Raw genomic sequence first — 21876 nt, 5'->3', positions numbered from 1 at the left:
CTAGGCTGAGATGAAACTTAACTTTGTAGAGAGATTTTTTTCATTAATCCTTCCCACTGTGTAGTCTGGAGATTTTCTCCAGTTTCTACGGCAAGGCTAATTCGACTGCTCCCACCACTGGGAAATAATCTAAAGATAGAGTGTAAGGTACACTGTGAATCTCTGCTTATACAAACAAAAGTTAAAACTCTCTAGCAAAAAATTCAGCAACTGTACCGCTCTCCATTTACTACTTTTATTAATAAATTTTATATAATATCATTTTCACATAATGATTTTATTATTATATAATAAATGAATCTCACCAAGTCTCAATATTCTGAATTCCGAATTTTCATCTTGCCTCCAAAGTGTCTCACTGCTGTGGGCAAGAAGTGCCAGGTGTCAGGAACACCACATTTTAGCAGCATTTCTTTAAAATTCCAAATATTTGGTTTATCAAAGAGACAGCCATGGTACCAGAGAGCCAGGTCTGTCATCACTGTCCACCTCATTTTATCAAGGCTAGGATTGTGAAGCACAGATATCAATTCTCCCCCGTGAGCAGGAAGGGGAACAAGGGCCAGTGACATCTACATTACATTAGGTACATATTCCATGAACACTCAAACACTTTAGTGGACTGATCTATCTTATTTTTGCCAGATTTACTGGCAGTGAGTAAAGCTTCCAAAAATCCTTACAAAGCAAAAGCTCTTCCATTACTGGAAAAGTAAAACAAAACCAGCAAGATCGCTTTTAAAGAAGATGTTACTACAGCAGTATTTTTGCTGATTTTGATGAATTTGGAAAGGAGCAAAAGAAGGTCTGTAAGACAGTATTTATTTTTCTATTATATTTGTTTTACTTGGTTACTTTTTGAAACTGCTACTGTGACTTTTTTCCCTCTTGGATATGTGTTTTTTCACTAAAAAACTCACAGTATAAGCAATTGGAAAAGTGCTTACAAACCCTCTACAAAATTTCTTTCTTGAAGACATGAAAAAAAAAATCTTTAGTCATTTGTACGGACAATGTATCTACTTGTCCCAATGGTCAGATGCTATTAACAAATATTTTAACAAGGACATTCATAATTTTCCTCAAAATGATCTAAGTAAATACCCTCCATGCGATTTTAAGATCTGTTAACAATAGCTACATTTGCCATTTAAAGCAAAAATAAATACAAGTGAAAGTAATAAGCAATATCTATTTAAAGCTCTCCAAGACAGCTGCACCAAGAATACAACATGCAATAGAATAATTTTCTGATTTATTTCTTTGGCTTATAACACCCAGTTAGGTTTTATTTATATCATATGCATATGCAACCAATTCATGCCGATTTATAAAAAAAGCTTATATATAGGAAAGTAAATTGTGATCTGAAAAGTCTTGTGACACAGCACAGAATATTAAAGAATTATTTTCTCTCCAGGTACTCGGGGTATAGGCTGAACAATTTCTTCACTTCACAATTTCAATCACCCTTCAAAGGGTTGATAAACATTGGAATGGACTGCTCAGGGAAGAGGTGGAATGCCTGTTCCTAGAAGTGTTCAAGAAGTGACTGGAGATGGCACTGAGTGCTGTGGTTTAGTTGACAAGGTGGTGATCAGTTAAAGCTTGACCTTGGAGCTCTTTTCCAACCTTAATGATTTTATTCCTTTTAAATGTCTGGTAACTCCTGCATTCAGGAGAATTGTAACTTAAAATACTATAATTATTAATGAAAGTTATAACTCCTCATCCAAAGAGTGGCAGAATTTATTCCATCCTCACATCTGTTTTGGGAATATCAAGCACTCTAGTAAGACACCTGGACACAAATGCTAAGAGGCACGAAAGGAATTTGTTGGCAAATAATGCCCCTGCCTTTCTAATTTGCAAATTTATTACAAATTGGTTTAAAAATAGATTTTTGGCTGTTCTAATAATAAAAATTTTAGTCCCAAGGCCAGATGCAGCTAAAGGTGGTTACCATAAGTCAACAGCCAGCCTCTATTTGAAGATGAAATAAATGCAGCTTTCATGGTGTTACAGACTTCTTTCTCAAGCTGCTGATGACACTGCTTACTGCTTAATCTGTTGAACATCATTGTCGTGGTTTCACACTGCTTTTCTAACAGAGCACAGGTGAAGCTTTTGGTATCTGTTAACCTCCTGATTACAACTTTATATTTAGTTTTAAGTCACTGTCTTGAGCTTTGTATAATCATAAAAAAAACCCAAAAAACACCAAACCAAAACCAACAAACAAAACTACTTTCTCAGCATTAACCTCCCACATTGCCAACCGCAACAAAACCAAAACTGTGGCCCCCCCTGACGCTGATGACAAAATTCCCAGCATCTTCTGCTGTCAGGGCTTCATCTACATTGCAGTAGAAAAAGTAAAATTTGTTCTTCAATAAGATTAGGATCAACTGTGAATTAAAAAAAAACAACCAACCAACCAAAGTTTCACCCAGAAGTATTTCATCCTGCTTACCTAGTAAATTAAGAGAATGCTCTTACAAGATATTTTGTGTAGTACATATTTTGTACTTACTGAGTTATCGTAGAATCACAGAATATTCTGAGATGGAGGGGGCCCACAAGGATCATCAAAGTCCATCATATTTTACATTCTTATATATAACACCAATTTATACAAAAGCTTACATATAATAAAGTAAACCATGTACAGGACAGCCCCAAGAATCCCACCATGTACCTGAGGGTGTTGTCCAAAAGCTTCTTGAGCTCTGTCAGGCTGGTGCTGTGACCATTGCCCTGGGGAGCCTGTTCCAGTATCCGACCACCCTCTGGGGAAAGGACCTTTCCCTGATATCCCACCTAAAGCTCCCCTGACACAGCTTCAGGCCATTCCCTTGGGTCCTGTCACTGGGCACAGACCAGTGTCTGCCCCTCCACTTCCCCTCATGAGGATGTGGAACACTCCAATGAGGTCTCCAATCAGTCTCCTCTTCTCTTATACACATATTTCACGTATAGATTATATAAACATAACAGAAATCAAGTCCTGAAATAATATCAATTAATTCCAGAATAGTATCACCACAATAATTTCCTCAAATATTGTTACTAATTAGTTTATGGCCACCCAGTATCTTTTACCTTTTAATGTTATTTTTTCCTTCAACTTTATAGAATATAAAAAAAGGTGAAAGTTCAACCATTTGCAAGAAAAGGAAACTTAACAAATCATGTATAAACATAGTTATCTGTAGTTCTCACTAGACTGAAAGAGACAATTCTTCATGACAGAGGGGAAACTTGTATGTTTCAAAACTAAATGGAAGACTTCAGACATGGTTTAATTATCAGGAAGGTACCTCTTTCCAATTTCCCACAAAATCCAGCTTGCACACACAAATTTTCTAAGTTTATTTTAATTTATTTTAATTTCCTCAAGCACTAGTTAAGAATGGCAGAAGATTATGCCTCCACTGAACTTTATCTATGCAGAGAATTCACCATGTAAAACTGTCAAAGGACAAAGTTTCCTGTAAGAGTACTTCCTTCACTAACACTGCCTTCTCCCCCTCCAAACATTGCTGTCTTTTAATTTTTCCTATTCGAGCAACATGGTTAGAAAACAGCAGCAAAAAAGAATGAACAGGACAGAAAAGGAGCTGGAAAATAAACTAAAGCATCTGACAAGAAAACAAGATAGAACAAACTTTTCAACTATGACCTATAAGGAGGCAAGTGACATGAATAAAGCACAGAAGATGGAGCAGATGAAGAGCACAGGGAATGAAAATCTGTAAACACAGATAAACACAGATAAACAAAGTGCACATTTTTCTCCCTGGCCTAGAATAAATCTAGAAGTTTCAACTCCACTGATATCTGTGTGGTGGGCTAAGGCATTTCTCATTTTCTGGCCTATGCAGAGGAAAATGTTCTACAATTAGAAATGTAAAGCACTGAGAGTGAGGAGATTTCATATTTGAAATTGGACAAGAAAGTCACACATCTTTCATCACAGCAAAATGCTAGGAAATAGAAGGAGGGGAGAAAAGAAGTGTAAGAAATGGTCATAGCTTTGTCTCACACAAAAGGCCAAGTGTATGCAAACCTGCCTTCCTTACTTGCTTTTCCACTTCAATACTATAGCTATAAACTGCTCCTTTATTAAATAGATATAGGCTACTCAATCTGAAAGAAGTTTATCCTACAAAGGCACTGCACTCTGGGGAACAGACGAGATCTCTGGAGAATGATCCTTCCTTCAGCATGTTGAGTTGCATGAATCAGGAAATGAAACAGGAAAGACATTCAGCTAAAAGTCACCATTTACAAGATGTTTTGTCTAATTTCAGACAAGCCTACAACTACCACTTCTTTCCTGACTCCTTCCCTAGCATATTTAGACTCCCAGAGGCACATACCTTAGGGCTGAGGGGAAGGACAAGGAAGGACAGGCATTGTTCAATACTTCACCACAGCCGTGCCTGCTCCCTCCATAACCCCTGTCCCAAACCAGCAGTGCTGAATCTCCCTCTGCCTCTTTCCTCCTTCATAATTCAGTGTGGCAGGACTATCAAGTAACAGGAAGGAAAATTATTACTAGAAGGCATATTTAATGGTCTGCTATTCTTCCATTCTGATCCTCCTGGACTCAGAAGTTGCCTTGTTTTAGATGTCAGACAAACAGGCAGCAGCAGCAGAAACAGTTCAAGTCTCTTCCTCAACTATAAACAACTGCACACCTCTCCCACCATCAGCTGTGTTCTTGGAGACCAGATCACACTATTCCTTCTGCCATGGAGTTCCCAAGTGGTACTGGGCACATCCTTTGTATTAACATATTAACAACTAATCCAAATTCATTAACCAATATCCACATGCTGTTTCCCCATGCAGGTCTCAGCAGGAAGAAGGACAACAGTGCTTTGGGGGTAGCACTGAAGAATGACTGAGGCAACATGTGCTGTGATTTATGGAGGGAAAACTTGGTCTCAGCATCTGCAGCTTTCATGGAAGTAACTGGAAATTCAGCTGTATTTTGGATGGTATTTAAACTACCCCTAGAGTCTGTGTGGATCAGGAAATAAAAATTAAAAACTCACCACACACAAAAGAACCACACATGCTCCCACCCCCATTACCAGCCTGTAAGATAGAGCCGGTTGCCTGTAATTTAACTTACAACTCTTTCATCTTCATTTTTCCCTGGGGGAAAATTCAGCCCTGACCTGAACAGACAGAAATTCCATTAAATTACACTGGGACTCAATCTAGTACTGCCAGGTCACCCAATAGCCTTGAAAATATGGGTGAAACCTATTTTGTCCCTATGGGAATAACCAATCGTTACAACTTGCTGCACTATTTTTCCAACTATATCATCATTGAATTTCTCTATTATCTGCATGTCACTAAATTGAGTCAACACAACATTTTAAATTGGTAATGAGACCCTTGGCCACTCATCATTTACTCCTGGTAAGGAATGATACAGGGGCCTGTTCTGTCCACAGGGAGTCAGCTATTTCCACAGCCCAAATCACAGATCTCTGCAGCCACATGTTCAGTTCCTCATTCACAGGACACACACCTCTTCAGCAATCTTCCTCGAGACATATAATTATTGCTTTAAGACTGCTCTCCAGCCTAAGTTTCATTAGGCACTTGAGGAAAAAATACATTGTCTATACATTCACCCTGCAATCAATTTCAAGTGAAACCTGCCATAACTCTCATGATTTTGATAGTCTATTAATATAGACAATATTGCCAAATAATTTATACCTGTTACATCATCACATACAACCATTTCTAATGGACAAGGCTTAAAAAGAGCCAATGACATTTGGATAAGGCCACTTTTAGATCACTGTAGGAGGTGATGGTCAAGTGATTCTTGCCAGAGCACACAATTATTTGAAAAAGCATAGTTCAAAAAGTGAATAAAGTGTTTCACAAACTAGAACAAGAGTACCACAACTATTAATAATCCTTTCTGATTTTTAACACATGTAATGCAACATTGCTACTTGAATGGCTCAAGAACACTGAATATTCTGCTGTCTGAAATAGTTTGTAAATAACTTCAATGTCTTGCATTAAAACTGGCAGGAGCACTATTGAAGACTTTTTGCACGCTCTTCTAGCTCTAGCAAAAACCAGAAGGTATCAATCACCCAGGTTTAACAGCAGCTGACTGAAGCCATTCATTGAGTTGTGCATTGCTACCACTGTGGCCCCATGAATAAGTCTCACAGTCTCCACCTCCCTTTTTTGTTCCTCTGAGTGGACTCTTAACAGCACAATTTTCTTTTTTTTTTTCTTTTTTTTCCTTTTTTTTTTCTTTCTGAATGGCTTCCAGAGATCAGCTGGGAAGAAACACCATTAGTAAAAACAAAAGTTTTCAAAGAAAAAGTGGGAACAAAGTGGACATATTAGAGACAAGTCGTGATTCATGGCCCACACTGTGCTTTGCCCCTCTCTTTACCTCAATATACTTTTCAGTTTTACTGCTGGATAAGAGCAGGGCAGACCATTGCACTTCTCCTAGCAACCAAAAATCACTTAGGGAAAAAAAGGCATGTTGTCTGCTGAAAGGGGGAACAGAGATATTTGGGGTCATACAAAGACAGACATATGTCCTTTTGCATTTCATTATAAATTCAGCAGTTGTCAAAAAAGAGTCAGTAAATAATAACAATAATAAGCAGTTCTGGTTTACACTGATTCATATTTAATTAAATATCTGTTTTCCTATTTGTCATTTTTTTCCCTTAATTCAGTGCTTTAATGGTTCCTATTACTGTTTAGAGTTTTGCTTTCAGGGACATAAATTCTATCCCTTATAGTTTCTAAAATTATTTTCTACACTTTCATCTATACACACTTCTAATGATCTCTCCACACAGTCGTTTTGGGTATTTTTAATCTAGACCTACACAGAAAGAAAATTTTTCTTAGGGATTTAAACACAACAGCACTAAAAGACAATTTTATCATAGGATCCCTCTATTCTAAACTTTGAGATTTTACCCCATAGATAGGATTTACATGTTATAGAACATATTGTCTGATCTCATTTGGTAAAGATCACACTGCAAAGTTTAAGATGATGAAACAAGTTCAAGCAGAAGAAAAAAAAAACACAAAAAACATAGAATTTTGGAATTCAGACATACATCTGAATAGTCAAGTGACACTGACTAGCTTAAAATCAAAGCATTATAATTTAAAATCCAGTTTGGTTACAGAACAGATGCATAGATCAAGGATAAAATGCAGCCTGCAGTATTTTTGCTAGTTAACTTTTTTCCACTGAAAGTTCTTTGTTTAATAGCTGTTGCCTTGGTGTAAACCAACCATTTTAGTTAATCCATTGAATTCTTCTTACGTATCATAAAAATATAAATACAAGAAGTCCCAGCCAACAGTGCATCTGGTTAAAGCCAGCACAGACCTCGTTTCATTGCATCAAACTACAAATTAGTGTTTTCTTGAAGCCACTCCAAACAAAACTAGACTAAAACAATTTAACAGAAAAGCTTATTCACTTCATGGATAAGTGATGTACAAATGACACAGCAATGATAAAATCCTGAACATACTGAGTATGAAACAACCCTGAAGTGTTCAGGGATCAGCAGTCTCCTGGTAAAAATGACAGAGGTGCTTTGCTCCCCTACATTCATTCCCTACAGTATCTAACCCAGCTCCTCTGCTGGGTATCTCTCTCCATCAAGCCATGGACCTGGAATCAGGCTACTATTCCACTCTTTCTCCCAGCTAACAGCAGAATTTCCCTCTCCAGAAAAGTGTCAGAGCGGGGCAGTGCTACTGTACACACCAGAACAAGAAGCATGTCCAGGTCTCAAAGGTGACATATGTAATATACTCTGGAAAGTGAGAAGGAGGATGCACCCACAGATCCTTTTCCTGCAGGCTTCTACTATGGAGTAACAGTCCCAAAGAGATCAAATTCTCTAGGGAAAGGCAACCCAGGTGAAGAAAATACTTTTCTAACTAGCGTGGTGTAACAGCTTTGCTATGCCATTTGAATTTTTCATAACACTGAAGAAAACTGTTGTCTATCATTTAGTTGCAGAATTTTCTTCAGGATAAAATAAACTGTTAAAACTGGCCATTCCATTTGCCAGGATGAAGTCATCTGGGCTACAGGACATACGGACTTTGAAAACTGCACAGAATGACAGCCTGAGAACCCATGATTATAGGGCTTCTCCAGCACTGAATATTTTTCACAACTGCTTTTTAACTCTTGACATTTTCACAACAGTAAAGAAGTACCTGTCCCTCCATTCACTACAAATGAGGAACAAGTTGACTGATGTTAGTTACCTGACATTTTGGTTTCAAAAGGTTAAATTTTTTCCACTCAGTTTCTCTTGTAATCAATGGCAAGTGATTAATATGAGTGAACCACAGCTCGCTGTGTTTTACAACTTGCTGCTAGCCGTTAATACCTTACTTATTTGTCCAATCTGCATTTATGACAGGCACATCACAGAGATGCTCTTCTCTCCTTGGCACACTGCACTGAAGCTATAGAAGCAAAGCCTAAATACAAACGAAAAGACCATATGCTGCAGCAGACAGGGTGGCACAACCATCTAGGTAGTCTCTAATTAGTGAGAACATACTTAGCTCCTGGCATCCCCACTCGTCCTACCAGTTCATTTCCATATATCAGACCAAATAAACTGTTCTCCGAACTAATCTGAGGAAAACTGATGAGTGAAAGTAAAAGCAAGATATAACAAAGTATAAAGTAGCACAGTGGCACGTCCTTTGCTGTCATCAGACTGAAGAATTGTGCTGGAACTGAAGTGGTACAATGAAGACTCACTGACAAGAGTAATTCTGCAAGCAAACACCACATATCACTAAGGTTGCTCCAAACCAAGCTTGGAAGCATGTCTTGTGCATTGAGCAACTGAAAATGGTGAGGAATGAATCCGGAGATATTTTGTGTTCTTCCAGACATCACTCAGAACTGAAGGAGTATCCCCACAACCACGACAAGTAATAGCACTGGAAGTCTGCAATAGCACCTGCATGCACACAATCTCGACGGGTTACAAAAGACACACTGGAATCACTAGATAAGGGTCACTCGCAGTTATCAGCAAGCCAGAGACACGACAGGTCCTGGTAGAAACAGCAAGGCAAACAAGCAACAAGGAACAATGTTTGCCAACCTATCTAGTACATAAGCACAAAGTTCTCTCACAACCCAGTTAAACAGTTGTATTAACTCAGGGATCTGCAGATAATAAATATTATTTAGTTAGTTTACAGAAAAAAAAATTCACTCAAGGAAAAAAAAAATTACTGAGGGAGAGTGGTAAAGAGCTAAAAGTTCAATGCACGTGCACAAGATACTTCTGCCAGAACAATGTTTAGATGAATATCCTCACTTCCCATTTTTCCAGAACCCAGTGATGAATCTCAGTAAACCCTGGCCATCAGAGCACAGCGGCTCAGTGTAAGTATCAGCAGGTTATTACATGGGTACTACTGGGTAGTTTGTCCATTGTTGTTCATGTATTTATTGATGAAGGCTATTATTTTAATAGAATTAAGAGAACATTTTGGATCTCTTCCATGGCAGCCATGCCAAGATAAGCTGCAGAGGTGGGCCTAAAAAGTCATTTTTTACTTCATGAACTTTTGGCTTGAAAAAATACTAGGAATGCGTATCTTTACATACACAACATAGCACAAGAATCAGCTGTTTGGTTACTAAGGGCAACTCTGCTCTAGTAAAGAGAGCACTGAGGAAAGGAGTGAGCAGAGCTGAGGCATCAATACACACTTGCACCCTCTAGCATTTCTGTAGTTGTAGTTTTGCATGTAACAAGAAGCCAACCTCATCTTGTGGCAAGATTACAATGACAGTAAGCCAAGACATTGCCTGCTTTCTCAGTGTTCTGTGAACTCAACAGCAAAACTCATACAGATTTCAGTGGTGCAGATCAGAATCCAAATGAATGGGCCTTGTTTAATTATCCACTGTAACAACAGAAGTTAGTAACCATGAGTGATTAGCAGTTATTTTGTTCAGGAGTAGGTTTGAGGTGAGGACAACACTAAACTCAATCTTATTTCTGAACTTAGAACTCCAACTGTTCAATTGTTGCCCGCAATTTATAACAGAAGTCAGATGTGAGTAAAGATGCTGAAACCAAAATAAACGTGCAAATCTCTATTTCTATACAAATATTTTGCATTCAAAGATCTCATAATTAACAGTCCACATGATTATCCTGCATAAAAGATATCCTCAACATTCTCTTGGAAGTAGTGATTTAAGATCAGCCCACCCACGTCCCAAAACAAATATTTTTGAACATACAAGGCATGTGTACCATCAAGTGTAACTGCAGGAAACATCATGTAAGAATAAAAGTAAAAATTCAGCAGTTACATGTAAGAAATGTCTGTTCAGTCATAACCAAAAAGCCAAGACATTTTATTTATTTATTTGGCAAGAGCAAATACTTGCGTTCTTCTGCCTCCTTCTTGCAAAATAAAGATATTTCTATAGAAACGTAGAGAAACACACCAGTAACTGAGCCTCTTGGCAAGAAACAGCATCAATATGATCACTAAGTACCCTCCCCAAGGCTGGTGTGAGAGGTGTGAGCCAGATGGCAGCCACGGGAAGAGCAAGCTCTGCCATGCCAGCTGAGATAACAGATAAAACCTGACAGCAGCGTCCTCTTAGGTGGCTGAAACAGAATGCACAGAACCTGTTAGCAATCTGTTTAGCCCAGATCAATATCTGAATAGCAATTCAAGGGTAACAAATGGCTAAAAAGCCATTGCATACTCTTCAGTAATTTCCACTAAACGGTTCAGCAGCGGACAGAGCACGTCTCGAATTCAGGGCTATGAGCCCACGTAGCACTGCTATGGACAAGCGACCCCTTCAAATGGAGCTAACTGGACAGACCAGCCAAAGCCTCCTTTTCCTCTCATCACACTTTTTGGCACATCTCCTTGATACTTTCTATGTATCCTTAAAAAATTTAATTCTTTAGTGTACTTTTAAGGTTGCATACCTTTAGCCTGCATTACTAAAACTCAATTTCCCTGAGCAACATCAATCTCATCATTCCAGACAGTTCCTGATGGAAGGATTATTGTAGTCAGTGCAACTCACATGAAGGCTTAAAACCTCCTAATTTCAACTTTGCAGAAAGATTTGAGGCGTAGACCTTTTGCAGAGCTCCAAATTAGCAAAGACACAAACCAAAGTACCTGGATTATCATATTACTTTTCAAGCAAATCCATCTCTGGAAGTACAATGACAGAGTTCCCTCATTGCTTATCTTCAGCACATAAAACCATATTATTGCAACAGCGACTTACGAGACAGGGAGTAAAGAAAGCAAAATCTTAAATCTAAAATAGCAAAACCTGTCATCATAGGCATAAATTCATCCTTACTCAGCAAAGTTTTAAAGCCTATGATTAAGTTGGAACACATGTTTAAATGCTTAGTAACTTCAGCAAGACTGGCTAAGAGATGGAAGCACTTAAATGCTCTGCAGAATTGGGTCCTATGATAAAACAAGGTAAAAGAAACAAAACTGCAAACTCTCCAGAATTTTACTCTTAAGGCATTAAAATGCACATATTCTACAGAAGCAAAGGTTATCATCAACAGCAAAAATCACAGGAGAGATCAAGACCCTGTCAGCTCAAATATTCACTGGAAGAATATACTCCAGATTTATATGTAAGCCATGTTCTCCAACAGGCAACAGGGATTTGCACAAGGCCACAGATGGGTAGCTCATTGGCATGAAGAAATAAAATGAATTTAAAAAAAATAAAAAGGAAAAGAAATACAGTATGTTTCAGCCACCACACCATTTCATTAAGAAGTGCTTTTAAAATATATTAATATGGTGATAAAATGCTGGTTTAACAGAATTATTCTCATATATCTTGAACACCTTCTCCCATTCAAGAGCATCACATGTGCAGTTTTCAAGGGACTAAGAGCCAGCTCTGACACAAAAGATTGCCATTTTCATTAAAAGTACTTATGAGTTCTACCAGGCCAGGGTCTGGCCCACCAATACCTGTGTTCACATCAATTGTCACCTTTTTTGTTAATATTTGTCCGTTTAAACTTTATTAATTATTGGAAGAAGGATAACTAAGCACAGAACAGTGAAAGAACAATCAATTGAACACTATTAAAAATCCACATGTAATCAGCTCCTTTAACTGCAGTAGCAAGTGGGTTACTTTATGGTGCAGACTCTGTCTAGTGGGGGTATTTTGACATTTGTTTGGGGGAGCTCTATGTGTGTTTAGGTATTTGGGATTTTTTGTGTTCGATTTTTTTCTTTGTTTGCTTTGTGTCAAGGACAACAACCAAGACTGATAGCTAAAGAAAAAGAGATTTGAAGTTATTCACTCATCAGAGTGCAAGAACATGGGCAGGGTTAGAGGAAAATCAAAAGCACAATAATAAACCCACTAAAATCTACAGATGTATATGTAGCACATGTTTTCAGTCACTTTCATTGAGCTGTGTAATTTTCAGGTGTGCTAAAACCATGGACAGCAAAAATAACTTCAGATGAAAAAGAGTATCATTTTGATCTATACCACTTTTGAATCACTAAATAAAACTAAACGCAGAAGGAAAAGGATGGTTAACATATCTCAAATACTACGGTGTCTATGTCTGGACCTCTTGCCAAGAGGAAAAAGAAAAACACCCAGCCAAGCCTAACAACAAAACCCCCTAAAACCCACAAATGCACAAAGAGGTAACTTTCAAACACAGAAAACAAACTAAGCACCTATTAAACAAGAAGTCTGCTGGGTTCTGCCTTTTATTCTTAAACTAAGGCATCACAAATGGTGCTGATGTTGATAGAGATCTTTTCAGAGCAACTAGTGGTATATGTCAGCCTAAGATGTGATTGTAATTACTATGCTTCTAAAGAGACAAAAGCACTGTGTGCCAAGCTTGCCTGCCAGTATTTCTTCAAAGCTACTTGTTAGTCATTTCGACAATAACAGCTTATATCTACTTGGTCATGATGTGCTATCCACAAAGCTATTTATTTATTTATTTCAGAGAGTTGTTAATGCAGGCAAACTTGACAGTCTCTGCAATATCTTCCCTCAAAAGGGGAGTATCACATATATTCCAGGAGTTTCTTGGCCATTTTTTCTAATGGTCCGGCTCTAAATTAGCTGTGTGCTTCACCTGCCCCGCCTCACCCTCATAAGGCTAAACCAGAACAAACGTTCTACATGTGTTCCCCATGACAAAACTCGAATAAATTATGTCGTGCTCCTGTCGTTCCAGCAAGCTGGTTAATTGCATTTGTTTCATATATCTCCAAACAGACTGGTACTTTAATTACATTCTGTAACACCAAGCTCCTCTGATTCACTCTGTCACTTCAGCTGAGCACTTTAATTGTATTCCTTCTAACTGCATACAATTTTAAACGCTTAAAAATAATTACATTTCTATAAGGTGATGTTTGCAGTTTGTACACAAAGATACCTCCAGTATCAGTGCTCTTAAAGTTAAGGCTCTTCTGTTACAGTAAGGAAAATAGAGCAAAACATAAAAGAAAATCCCTTCAAAACTACGATTGGACTGACAGACATAAATGTTCCATTAAATCCTTTTACAGTTAAAACTTCTCCTGTTTAGTTTAACATGGGCATACATTATGTAGAAATTTTCTATCGACTGACCAAACCTAAGATTAAACTGCAGAGCATATTATGCACCCACGGTAAAACTGCACTTGAATCTGTCTCTCCTATTTTGCCTCCTTTCTTGCTAGGGGGTGGTGGAGAAACACCCAATGCAGCCTGTGACTGCAAACAATAAACCCCGAGCCCTTGCCTCGGGACTGACATAGCAAAAGCAGTGAACAGCTTCTTGGAACAGAGTTTGCTCTGACACACAGGCAAAAACATCCAGGGTCCCGTTCACCGCAAGCCCAAAGGGCTATCCAGCACGGCAAATAGCCCGTGCTAGCCGGGCTGCGAGCACTGGGGCCAGCACACCCTCTGCAGAGCTGGATGTGTGCTGGTTGTGTGCTGGTTGTGTGCCTGAGCAGCTCTGGTGCATCCACCGCCTGTGCAGCAGCACAGCGCCCACCCCTACTCTGAAAGCCATTTACCCTTGCACTGAAGTTCTCGCCCTGCTAAACCGTACTTCCCCAAGATGATAATTTACAGCTCCCCATCCAGTACTTAAACTCGAAACCGCAAGAAACGTCGCAGAGCACACCCAAAGGAGGGAGGCGGTGTTCATAAAGAAACCCACCCTCTCCCCAGACGTCGCTAAGCTTCCTGCAAGCCCTCCCTCGGGAAGCTCGGAACGCGGAGGGAGCTGACGGGCCGACGCCGCCGCCCCACCTGCCCGGCTCGGCGGGGATGGGCGGAGCGGAGCGGGGCGGTCGGGGCCGCGCTGCCACCGCCCCGCGCTCCCAGCCCGCCTCCTCCCATCCCTCCTTCCATCCCTCCTTCCATCCCTCCCTTCCTGCGCTCGCCAGCGCCGAACCAGGCGCTCAGGGACTCTGGAAATCCACCAGTCCGCCTCACCTGGAGCCCGGGCAGGGCTAACCTATTTATTTCATCAGCTGGCCCTACCCGCGGAAAGTTTAACAATAGAAGGCGGCAAAGTCATACCAGCTACAACAGCGCTCTGCTTTCCATTTCCCCTTCCCGCTCCACAGCCCCAAATAAAAGACTTATCACGGTAGTTCTTTTACTCTTTGCTCGCCTCCTCAAGCTGACATTATTCCATTCATAAGCTGCTTTTCCATTAAGTTAGGAGCCGGGAAGGGCTGCTTATTGGAAACATATATTCTCCCTCTTCCGATCCCTCCCTCCCAAAATAACATTTTTATACCAGGAACAAACTTGGGGCTCTGTAACGTTAAAGCTTATAATACCATCCATGTGCTGTCCCAAATCAAATTCAGATGAAGGGGATTTCTGCACAGAAATGACATAGCTGAAATAAGCGAACTTACCATAGACTTGAAAAAATGCAAATCCGAAGAGCAGGAGTGGCGTCAGCAGACCCATTTTGACATATTAAAAACAATCCTGATCGCTTGAGAGACCAATTCCACAGAGATTAAAAATTTAAAAAAAAATTTAAAAAGGGGGGGGGGGGATAAAAAAAAAAAGAAGAGAAAAAAAGGAAAAAGTATCCAAAGCCAGTAAGAGGTAGGTCCAAAAGTTTTCAGTTTCCTAGCAGCTACTTAAAGTGGAAAGGGAAATCTTCAATTCAAAAGCTGGAGATGCGAAGGTCTTGAATGTGACACTTTTAGATCCATACAGATTAGAGAAGCAGCGAGTGAGCTCCGAAGGCTTCTGCTTTGCACACACGCTCCTTCCTAAATTCCCACCAATCCAGCCCAAGCAGGGGAATTATTCAAGTGTGTCTAAGACTCTCTTTAGGATCCATGGCAATCCAAAAGCAAGCTTTTTCTTCGGAAGACAAGGAGAGACTCTGAGAAAGGACCTGATTCCTAGAAAGTGCTTCACAAACTTCCCGGCACTTTGCAGGAAAACCATTGGTTTGGTTCGGCTATTTTGCCTTCCTCTTGCCCTCCCCCTACCCCTTTCTCTCTCCCTTTCTCTCCCCAAATCAGTTCAAGCTGCCGAGTTTCTCACTTAACTTCCATAATAGGAACGCCCAGGCAATGTGCTACACGGGAGGGGAACGGCTTGCTTTCTCAGCATCCCCTCAAAAGAAAAAAAAATTAAAAAATAAAGAAAAGAAGAAAATAAAGCCGTGTCTCCTACACCTCCCTCCTCACTGGCAGCGGAGCGGGAACTGTTGGAGGGCAGGACCCGGCGCGGTGCCGCGGCTGCTGCCGAGCGGTGGCGGCGGGGGCTGCGCGGAGTTGGGGCTCTCCCGCCGCCGCGGCTCTCCCGGGCGGCCCGGAGTGCGCCGCTCCTCTGCTCGCTCCGCTCCGCTCCCCTCCTCTCCCGCCGCCTCCGCCTCCCGCCGCCGCGGACACACCGGCTGGCAGGGAGAGGGAGGAGAATGAGCGCGGCTGCCGAGGCTGCCTGGGGAAGGGAGGCTGCGGGGTGTGGACTAAACCACTGCGCTCCACACCCACGCGTCCCTCTCCCTCTCTCTCTCCTCCCGGGGTAGGGAGATGGGGACGGCGATGCCAGCAGGCAGCCGCAGGGCTGGGAATCGGGATCGCTGCCTCCCCTCTACAGTTGGGTGTAGGTAGGATTTACATGATTGCTCCTCACCGCTTCCTCTTTAATGGGCAGCTAATTTTTCGGTAAGTGATTTCATGGAACTGTTCTCTAATTATTCATTTTCCCTCTCGCGCGCGCACGCAGGCGCTCGGGAGTGAGAGCCTCGAAAGGATATTCCCCAGGGATTTCTCTGCTGGCCCGCTCTGTGGAAAAGGAAGGGAATGTGGCAAATAAAATAAAACACAAAAGATCGCACGTGCCCCACAGAGCCGGCGGGCTCCGCCGAAACCCAGGAGCCTCCAGAGCCTCCCTTGGGCCCCTTGGATGCAGCGCAGCTCCCGCCTGCGGGAAAGTTTCGAGGTCCCCGGAGGCGGCGGTGACGGAGACGGGAGAACGAGCCCGCCTCGCCCCCCAGGAACCGGGAGAACAGCCCCTCTCCCACAGACGCTCGGAACAAACCCCGAAGCACCACAGCAGAAAGAGGGAGGGACACGAGGGAAGGAGCCTCGCGGAGGAAAGCGGGATGTGAGCGGCTCCCGGTGCCGGAGCGGGGCAGACCCCGAGAGGGGGCACAGCTATCCCGTGAGGGGGCTGGGACAGCCCGCGGCAGAGACAGAGATACCCAGTGAGGGAGAGCTCTGACAGCCCGCAGCGGGAGCTGAGGCACCCCGGGATGGGGACACACAACCTGTGAGGGGTCACGGCCAGCCCGTCACGGGGGCACAGACGCCTACTGAGGGGGCACAGGCACCCCTAAGGGGTCACACACACCCCGGGGCTCACAGACATCCACTGAGGGGTTACACACCTCGGGGGGCACACACACCCCTAAGGGGTCACACACACCCCGAGGGGCACACACACCCCTAAGGGGTCACACACACCGCGGGGGGCACAGACACCCACTGAGGGGACACGCACACGCCGGGGGGCACAGACACCCACTGAGGAGGCACAGACACCCACTGAGGGGGCACAGACACCCACTGAGGGGGCACACACACCCCAGAGGGGGCACAGACGCCCACTGAGGGGACACGCACACCCCAGAGGGGGCACAGACGCCCCGCTGAGAAGGCAAAGACACCCCGGAGGGGCACGGACATCCAGTGGGGGGTCCCAGACACGTCGAGGGGGCTCGGTCGCCCGGTTAGAGGGGCAGAGACACGCAGTGAAGGGTCACAGCCACCCCGTTAAAGGGACACAGGCACTCCGTTATGGAGGAACAGACACCCTGCTAAGGGGTCGCACACACGCCGGGGGTCACAGACGCCCCCGCTCAGTGGTCACACAGACCCCGTTAAGGGCACACACAGACGCCGTTAAGGGGTCACACGCACGCCTGGGGGACACAGACACCCCGCGAAGGGGACACGGCTGCCCCGCCCGGGGTCACGCACAGCCGGGGCGGCCCCGCTGTCCCGCTGGGGGCCGGCGGCAGCGCCGCACGGTGAAGCCCGAGCGCCCCCTACTGTCGGGCTGCGGGCAGCGGCCGCCCCCGCGCCCGCCGCTGCCTTTTGTCGCCGCGGCTTTGGGGTCCCGAAGGTTTTTGTCTCGCCTTGCTTTCTTCTTTTTTCTCCCCTCCCTTTATTTTGTACATATTAGGGATTTATTAATTTAATAATTGCTTCACGTAAAGGATCCGAACCATATCTCTGCATGATGTACACTGCCCACGCATACTCCGGTGAATGGTCTGCATGTTAAGTCTTCCTTCATTTTTGTGTGCAGTCAGTGACAGCTCTTTTACAATTGTCAAACTTTACAATGTCAGGGTTTTTTAAGGGTCTGAGATGATAACAGCTATTTCTTGCAAAGTCAGACAACAACTCCAAAGCCTCTTAATGCAAATCAGGAATGATTTCCCCCTATGCACACAAATATGCCTTGCAGATAAATACCATGGAATCAGAGAATGGTTTGTGTTGGAAGGGACTTTCAAGGTCATGTAGTTCTGAACCCCCTGCCATGGGCAGGGACACCTTCCACTGTTCCAGGTTGCTCAGAGCTCATCCAACCTGGCCTTTATCACTTCCAGGGATGGGGCAGCCACAGCTCCTCTGGACAACCTGTGCCAGGGCCTCACCACCCTCACAATAAAGAATTTTTTCCTAATATCTATATTAGGAGTATTTCCTACTCCCTCACAGTCCTTCCCTTTTGTCCTGTCACTCCATCCTCTTGGCAAAAGTCCCTCTCCATGTTTCTTGTGGGCTGCCTTCAGGTACTGGGGGGCCACAATTAGGTTACCCCAGAGCCTTCTCTTTTTCAGGCAAAACAATCCCAGTTCTCTCAGCCTTTCTTCTAATCCTCCTGCTCCATCCCTCTGATCCCCTTGGTGCCTCCTCTGGCCTGGCTCCAGCAGGTCCCTGTCCTTGCTGTGCTGGCCCCCAGAGCTGGATGCAGCCCTGCAGGTGGGGTCTCAGCAGAGGGGCAGAGGGGCAGAATCCCCTCCCATGCTGGTCATATATCACTACACCTGAAGATAACCTCATGAAGAAAGCTATAAGTAAAGCTAATTAGGCTAAAGTAATCAAAAAGTTGTTCTTTGTCATTGTGCCTGTGAATTGGCAAAACAAAAGGACCCTAACTACCCGATGCCAGTCTGGATAACATACATGAAATATTAAAGAATGTTTCCCTTTGTAATGAGCATTTCAAATACAGTGTTGTTAGTGAAAATGCTGACTTGTTTAAAGCCAAGCTCTAAATTGTAAATGGCTTAACAGTGTACAGTTCTTTTCCTGCTTCTCAAATAAATTTAGGATAAATTTAATAATAGCTGATGTAGGCCAGAACTCTTTGTAGATATATACAGTCTTCAAAACCCTTAGGTGCAGAGGTACCCGTAGAAGAGTATAATGACTCATACAAACGTTCCCAGTGAAATCAGGGGATTATCCATTATAGCTGCTATTTTATTCATTCACTTCCAGAGAACACCACTTTTCAACTAATTAACACTTCTCAAAACTTTGAAAAGTTTCAGCCAGATTTAACCAAGCCTTTTCATGCAGAGATTTTGCTCATGTGTGTATCACTGATTTTTTTTCCCCTTTGAGAAGATATAGCAGTTCCCCAAAATAATATAAAAGGTCATCCAAAGATGTGCAGGATCAGTATAGCAGAGGTACAAATGCATTATGGTTTGCAGGCACAGGACAAGTCACAGATCAGAGCCACTGCCTGTGAGCAAGGTTTTCTAGGAACAGTTTGTGCTTCCATTCTAAGATGCGGTCCAGATACCGGAATAAAAAACATATGCTTGTCTCTCTGGTCTTTCAATAATCTCCAGTGAACATGGCCAACAGGACAGATGTTCTCTGCTTGAATAGCAAAGTCTGCACAGAGGAACCGAGTGTGCCAGCTATTTGTTTGGCCATGAGCAATATGCCACCTGATTAAATACTTGTGTGAGCAGGATGAGGAAAAGGCTTGTCAAGAGCGGTGCGCATAAAGCTTCAGTTCAAAAGGTGTTGTTGAGGGGGAACTTTAGAACACGGAAGTGGCACAGTCAGATTGCACTAATTCATACTCAGGTCAGTCATCAAGTCAGGCAGGACTAATTTGGTAAAGCAGCGGTGAGATCAGATTTGTCGGTGTTACAAGTAAAATTTCATTGCTTTCTCAGTCTGATATTTCACATCATTGATTCCTAGATCTATACATCTGCATTAAAATATATATTTAGTGTATTAAAGATTGGATCCAGTGTTTAAAGAACAAGTGTTCTAAGCATAGCTCTCTCTCTTTTCTACCACTCACAGCATTTTTCTTCTAAACCAACATTACTGTTTCTGGTGATACATGTGTATCTAAAATACTCTATTTTTTGGTTTCCATAAAACCCTCTTGTTACACTCTCAGAGACAAAAGGTTTAAGTTGAGGTGGGTCATATAGAATTTCTTGTAGATACCAGAGCTATTCACCCAGGCAATTACTGAAAGTGAATAGAGATCTTTAATATCAAAAAATGTGTATGTGATGTGATGAGTGTGTAATTTAAATGTAGGCAACTAAGTTAAGTTAGGCGGCTGGTCCTTCTAGACTCTGTAGTAGAGCAAAAGGCAGATCCAGAGGCTAATTCAAAACATGTAATGTTAGGCAGCATCAGAAACATAAAAAGAGGAAGGAAAATGACACAGTGAGCATGGACCTTCCCAGAGAACAGACTTTTGTCTTCCTCTGTGCTTTCTGTTCCAGGTCACTGGCTTCTGATGCCATCTGACTATTGAATACATGATGAGAGAACAGAATTTATAGATTTTAATCCTTACAAATGCTGAAGCATGATTATTATTCCTGCTACAATCAATAGGGTCTTCCACAGGAAGATTGGTTATGAGAGGTAAATCAGGAACTGGGTCCAGGAAAAGAAGAGATGTTGGTAGAAACACTGTGTTTCTACCAGTAAGTAGTGTGTAAGTACTGTGGCTAGATCTATCTCACAAAGCCCCCTGAAGAGCAGTTTTCCTGCTGTCCCTGGACATTATAACTCTGATAACTCTGATTAATCTGCTTTTCTAAAACCATGCTTGTGTATTAAAAAAAAAAAAGTAAAAAAAGTGCCAGAAGCATTTGCTTCTTTCTCTGCCTCACAGGTGTCTCTTGCAGCAGTGTTGTAGCACCTTCTGCTACAACATTAAAAATTCCTGAATTGTGGCATCTGACTTCAGAGCTTTTCTCTGGAAATACCAATCAAGCAACACTAAGAACCCTATTTTGAAATATCCTTACTTTGCTAGACTGAGTTAGTATGTCTGCTCTATTTTCAGTTACTAGTACAGATACAGGCTTACCTTAATTATAAGAATGATCTACACCATTGGCAAGATAAATATTTGGCAAATTAAATTATTGCAAGTTTTTCATATACATCATATGTTCAATTTAGGGTTTACATCCACAGCTCATTAAATGTGCAAAAACTGGTAAAAGAAAGATGGTGCAGTTTCTTGATAATCATTAAAACAGCCTCACCTAAAATAAGTGCTACTTGATTATTTTAGAGTGAGATTCAGAGCAGTTAATAAGCACAAATATTTAGTTGCAATGTGGAGGGTTCTGGTAAGGTGTCAGAAAACAGGATTTACAAACAGGTGCCCCAGGGGACTATGGAATCGCTGTCCCTGGAGATATTCAGAGCTTAATTGGACAATGTCCTAGACATGGAAGGTGAACTTGCTTTGAGTTGGACTAGAGGATCTCCAGGGGCCTCTTCTGCCCCACATTTTTCCATGGTTCCATGATTCTGTGACTGGCAGTACTGAGAAAGCTCCAATCATGCACGTGTGCTTTCTTTGACACCAAACACTAAGGTTTCTTAGAAGAGAATTATGGACTCAAATGCTCCGTAGCACTCACTTCTATTGTAAATTACATAAAACTGCACATACAAGCTATAAATACAATAATTGCTTGATTTGCCTCAAATTTAAGCCTGTTGCAATAACAGGAACCTTTGCTGAGCCACTCCTGTGCAGACTGAGCAGTGAACATTACAGGAATCGAAGTGCATTCCTTGCCTCTCTTGTGATTGGAAACCCTTTCCTTTGGAACTGCAGTATTTAGAATTAACAGCTGTTCTGCCAAGTGCAGTAAGTTGCACATCAGGCTTGTGGCTGTCTCTACACTAGACTGCAGCATGAATTCATTATTTGCAACAGGTCAC

The 21876-nt window shown here is 42.3% G+C and overlaps 1 protein-coding gene across 6 annotated transcripts in view; it reads right to left on the bottom strand.

Annotated features, from left to right (window-relative positions):
- ROBO2 (roundabout guidance receptor 2) overlaps positions 1-16212 on the bottom strand; it is a 429807-nt gene extending 413595 nt beyond the window's left edge. For 5 of the 6 annotated variants that reach the window (XM_063393924.1, XM_063393926.1, XM_063393927.1 and 2 more), the window contains exon 1: positions 15013-16210. In XM_063393924.1, the coding sequence (XP_063249994.1) occupies positions 15013-15067 (55 nt within the window). In that variant the 5' untranslated portion in view covers positions 15068-16210. Of the gene's footprint in view, positions 1-15012 lie in introns of all 6 variants that reach the window. The other variant, XM_063393923.1, reaches the window with a different exon arrangement.
- Positions 16213-21876: the final 5664 nt, after the last annotated feature.

This window comes from Prinia subflava, chromosome 3 (genome assembly GCF_021018805.1).
Source record: "Prinia subflava isolate CZ2003 ecotype Zambia chromosome 3, Cam_Psub_1.2, whole genome shotgun sequence".
In the NCBI taxonomy this organism is placed as follows: Eukaryota; Metazoa; Chordata; class Aves; order Passeriformes; family Cisticolidae; genus Prinia; species Prinia subflava.
Note: the sequence above shows the minus strand (reverse complement) of the source record. Positions and strands in the feature narration are given on the sequence as shown.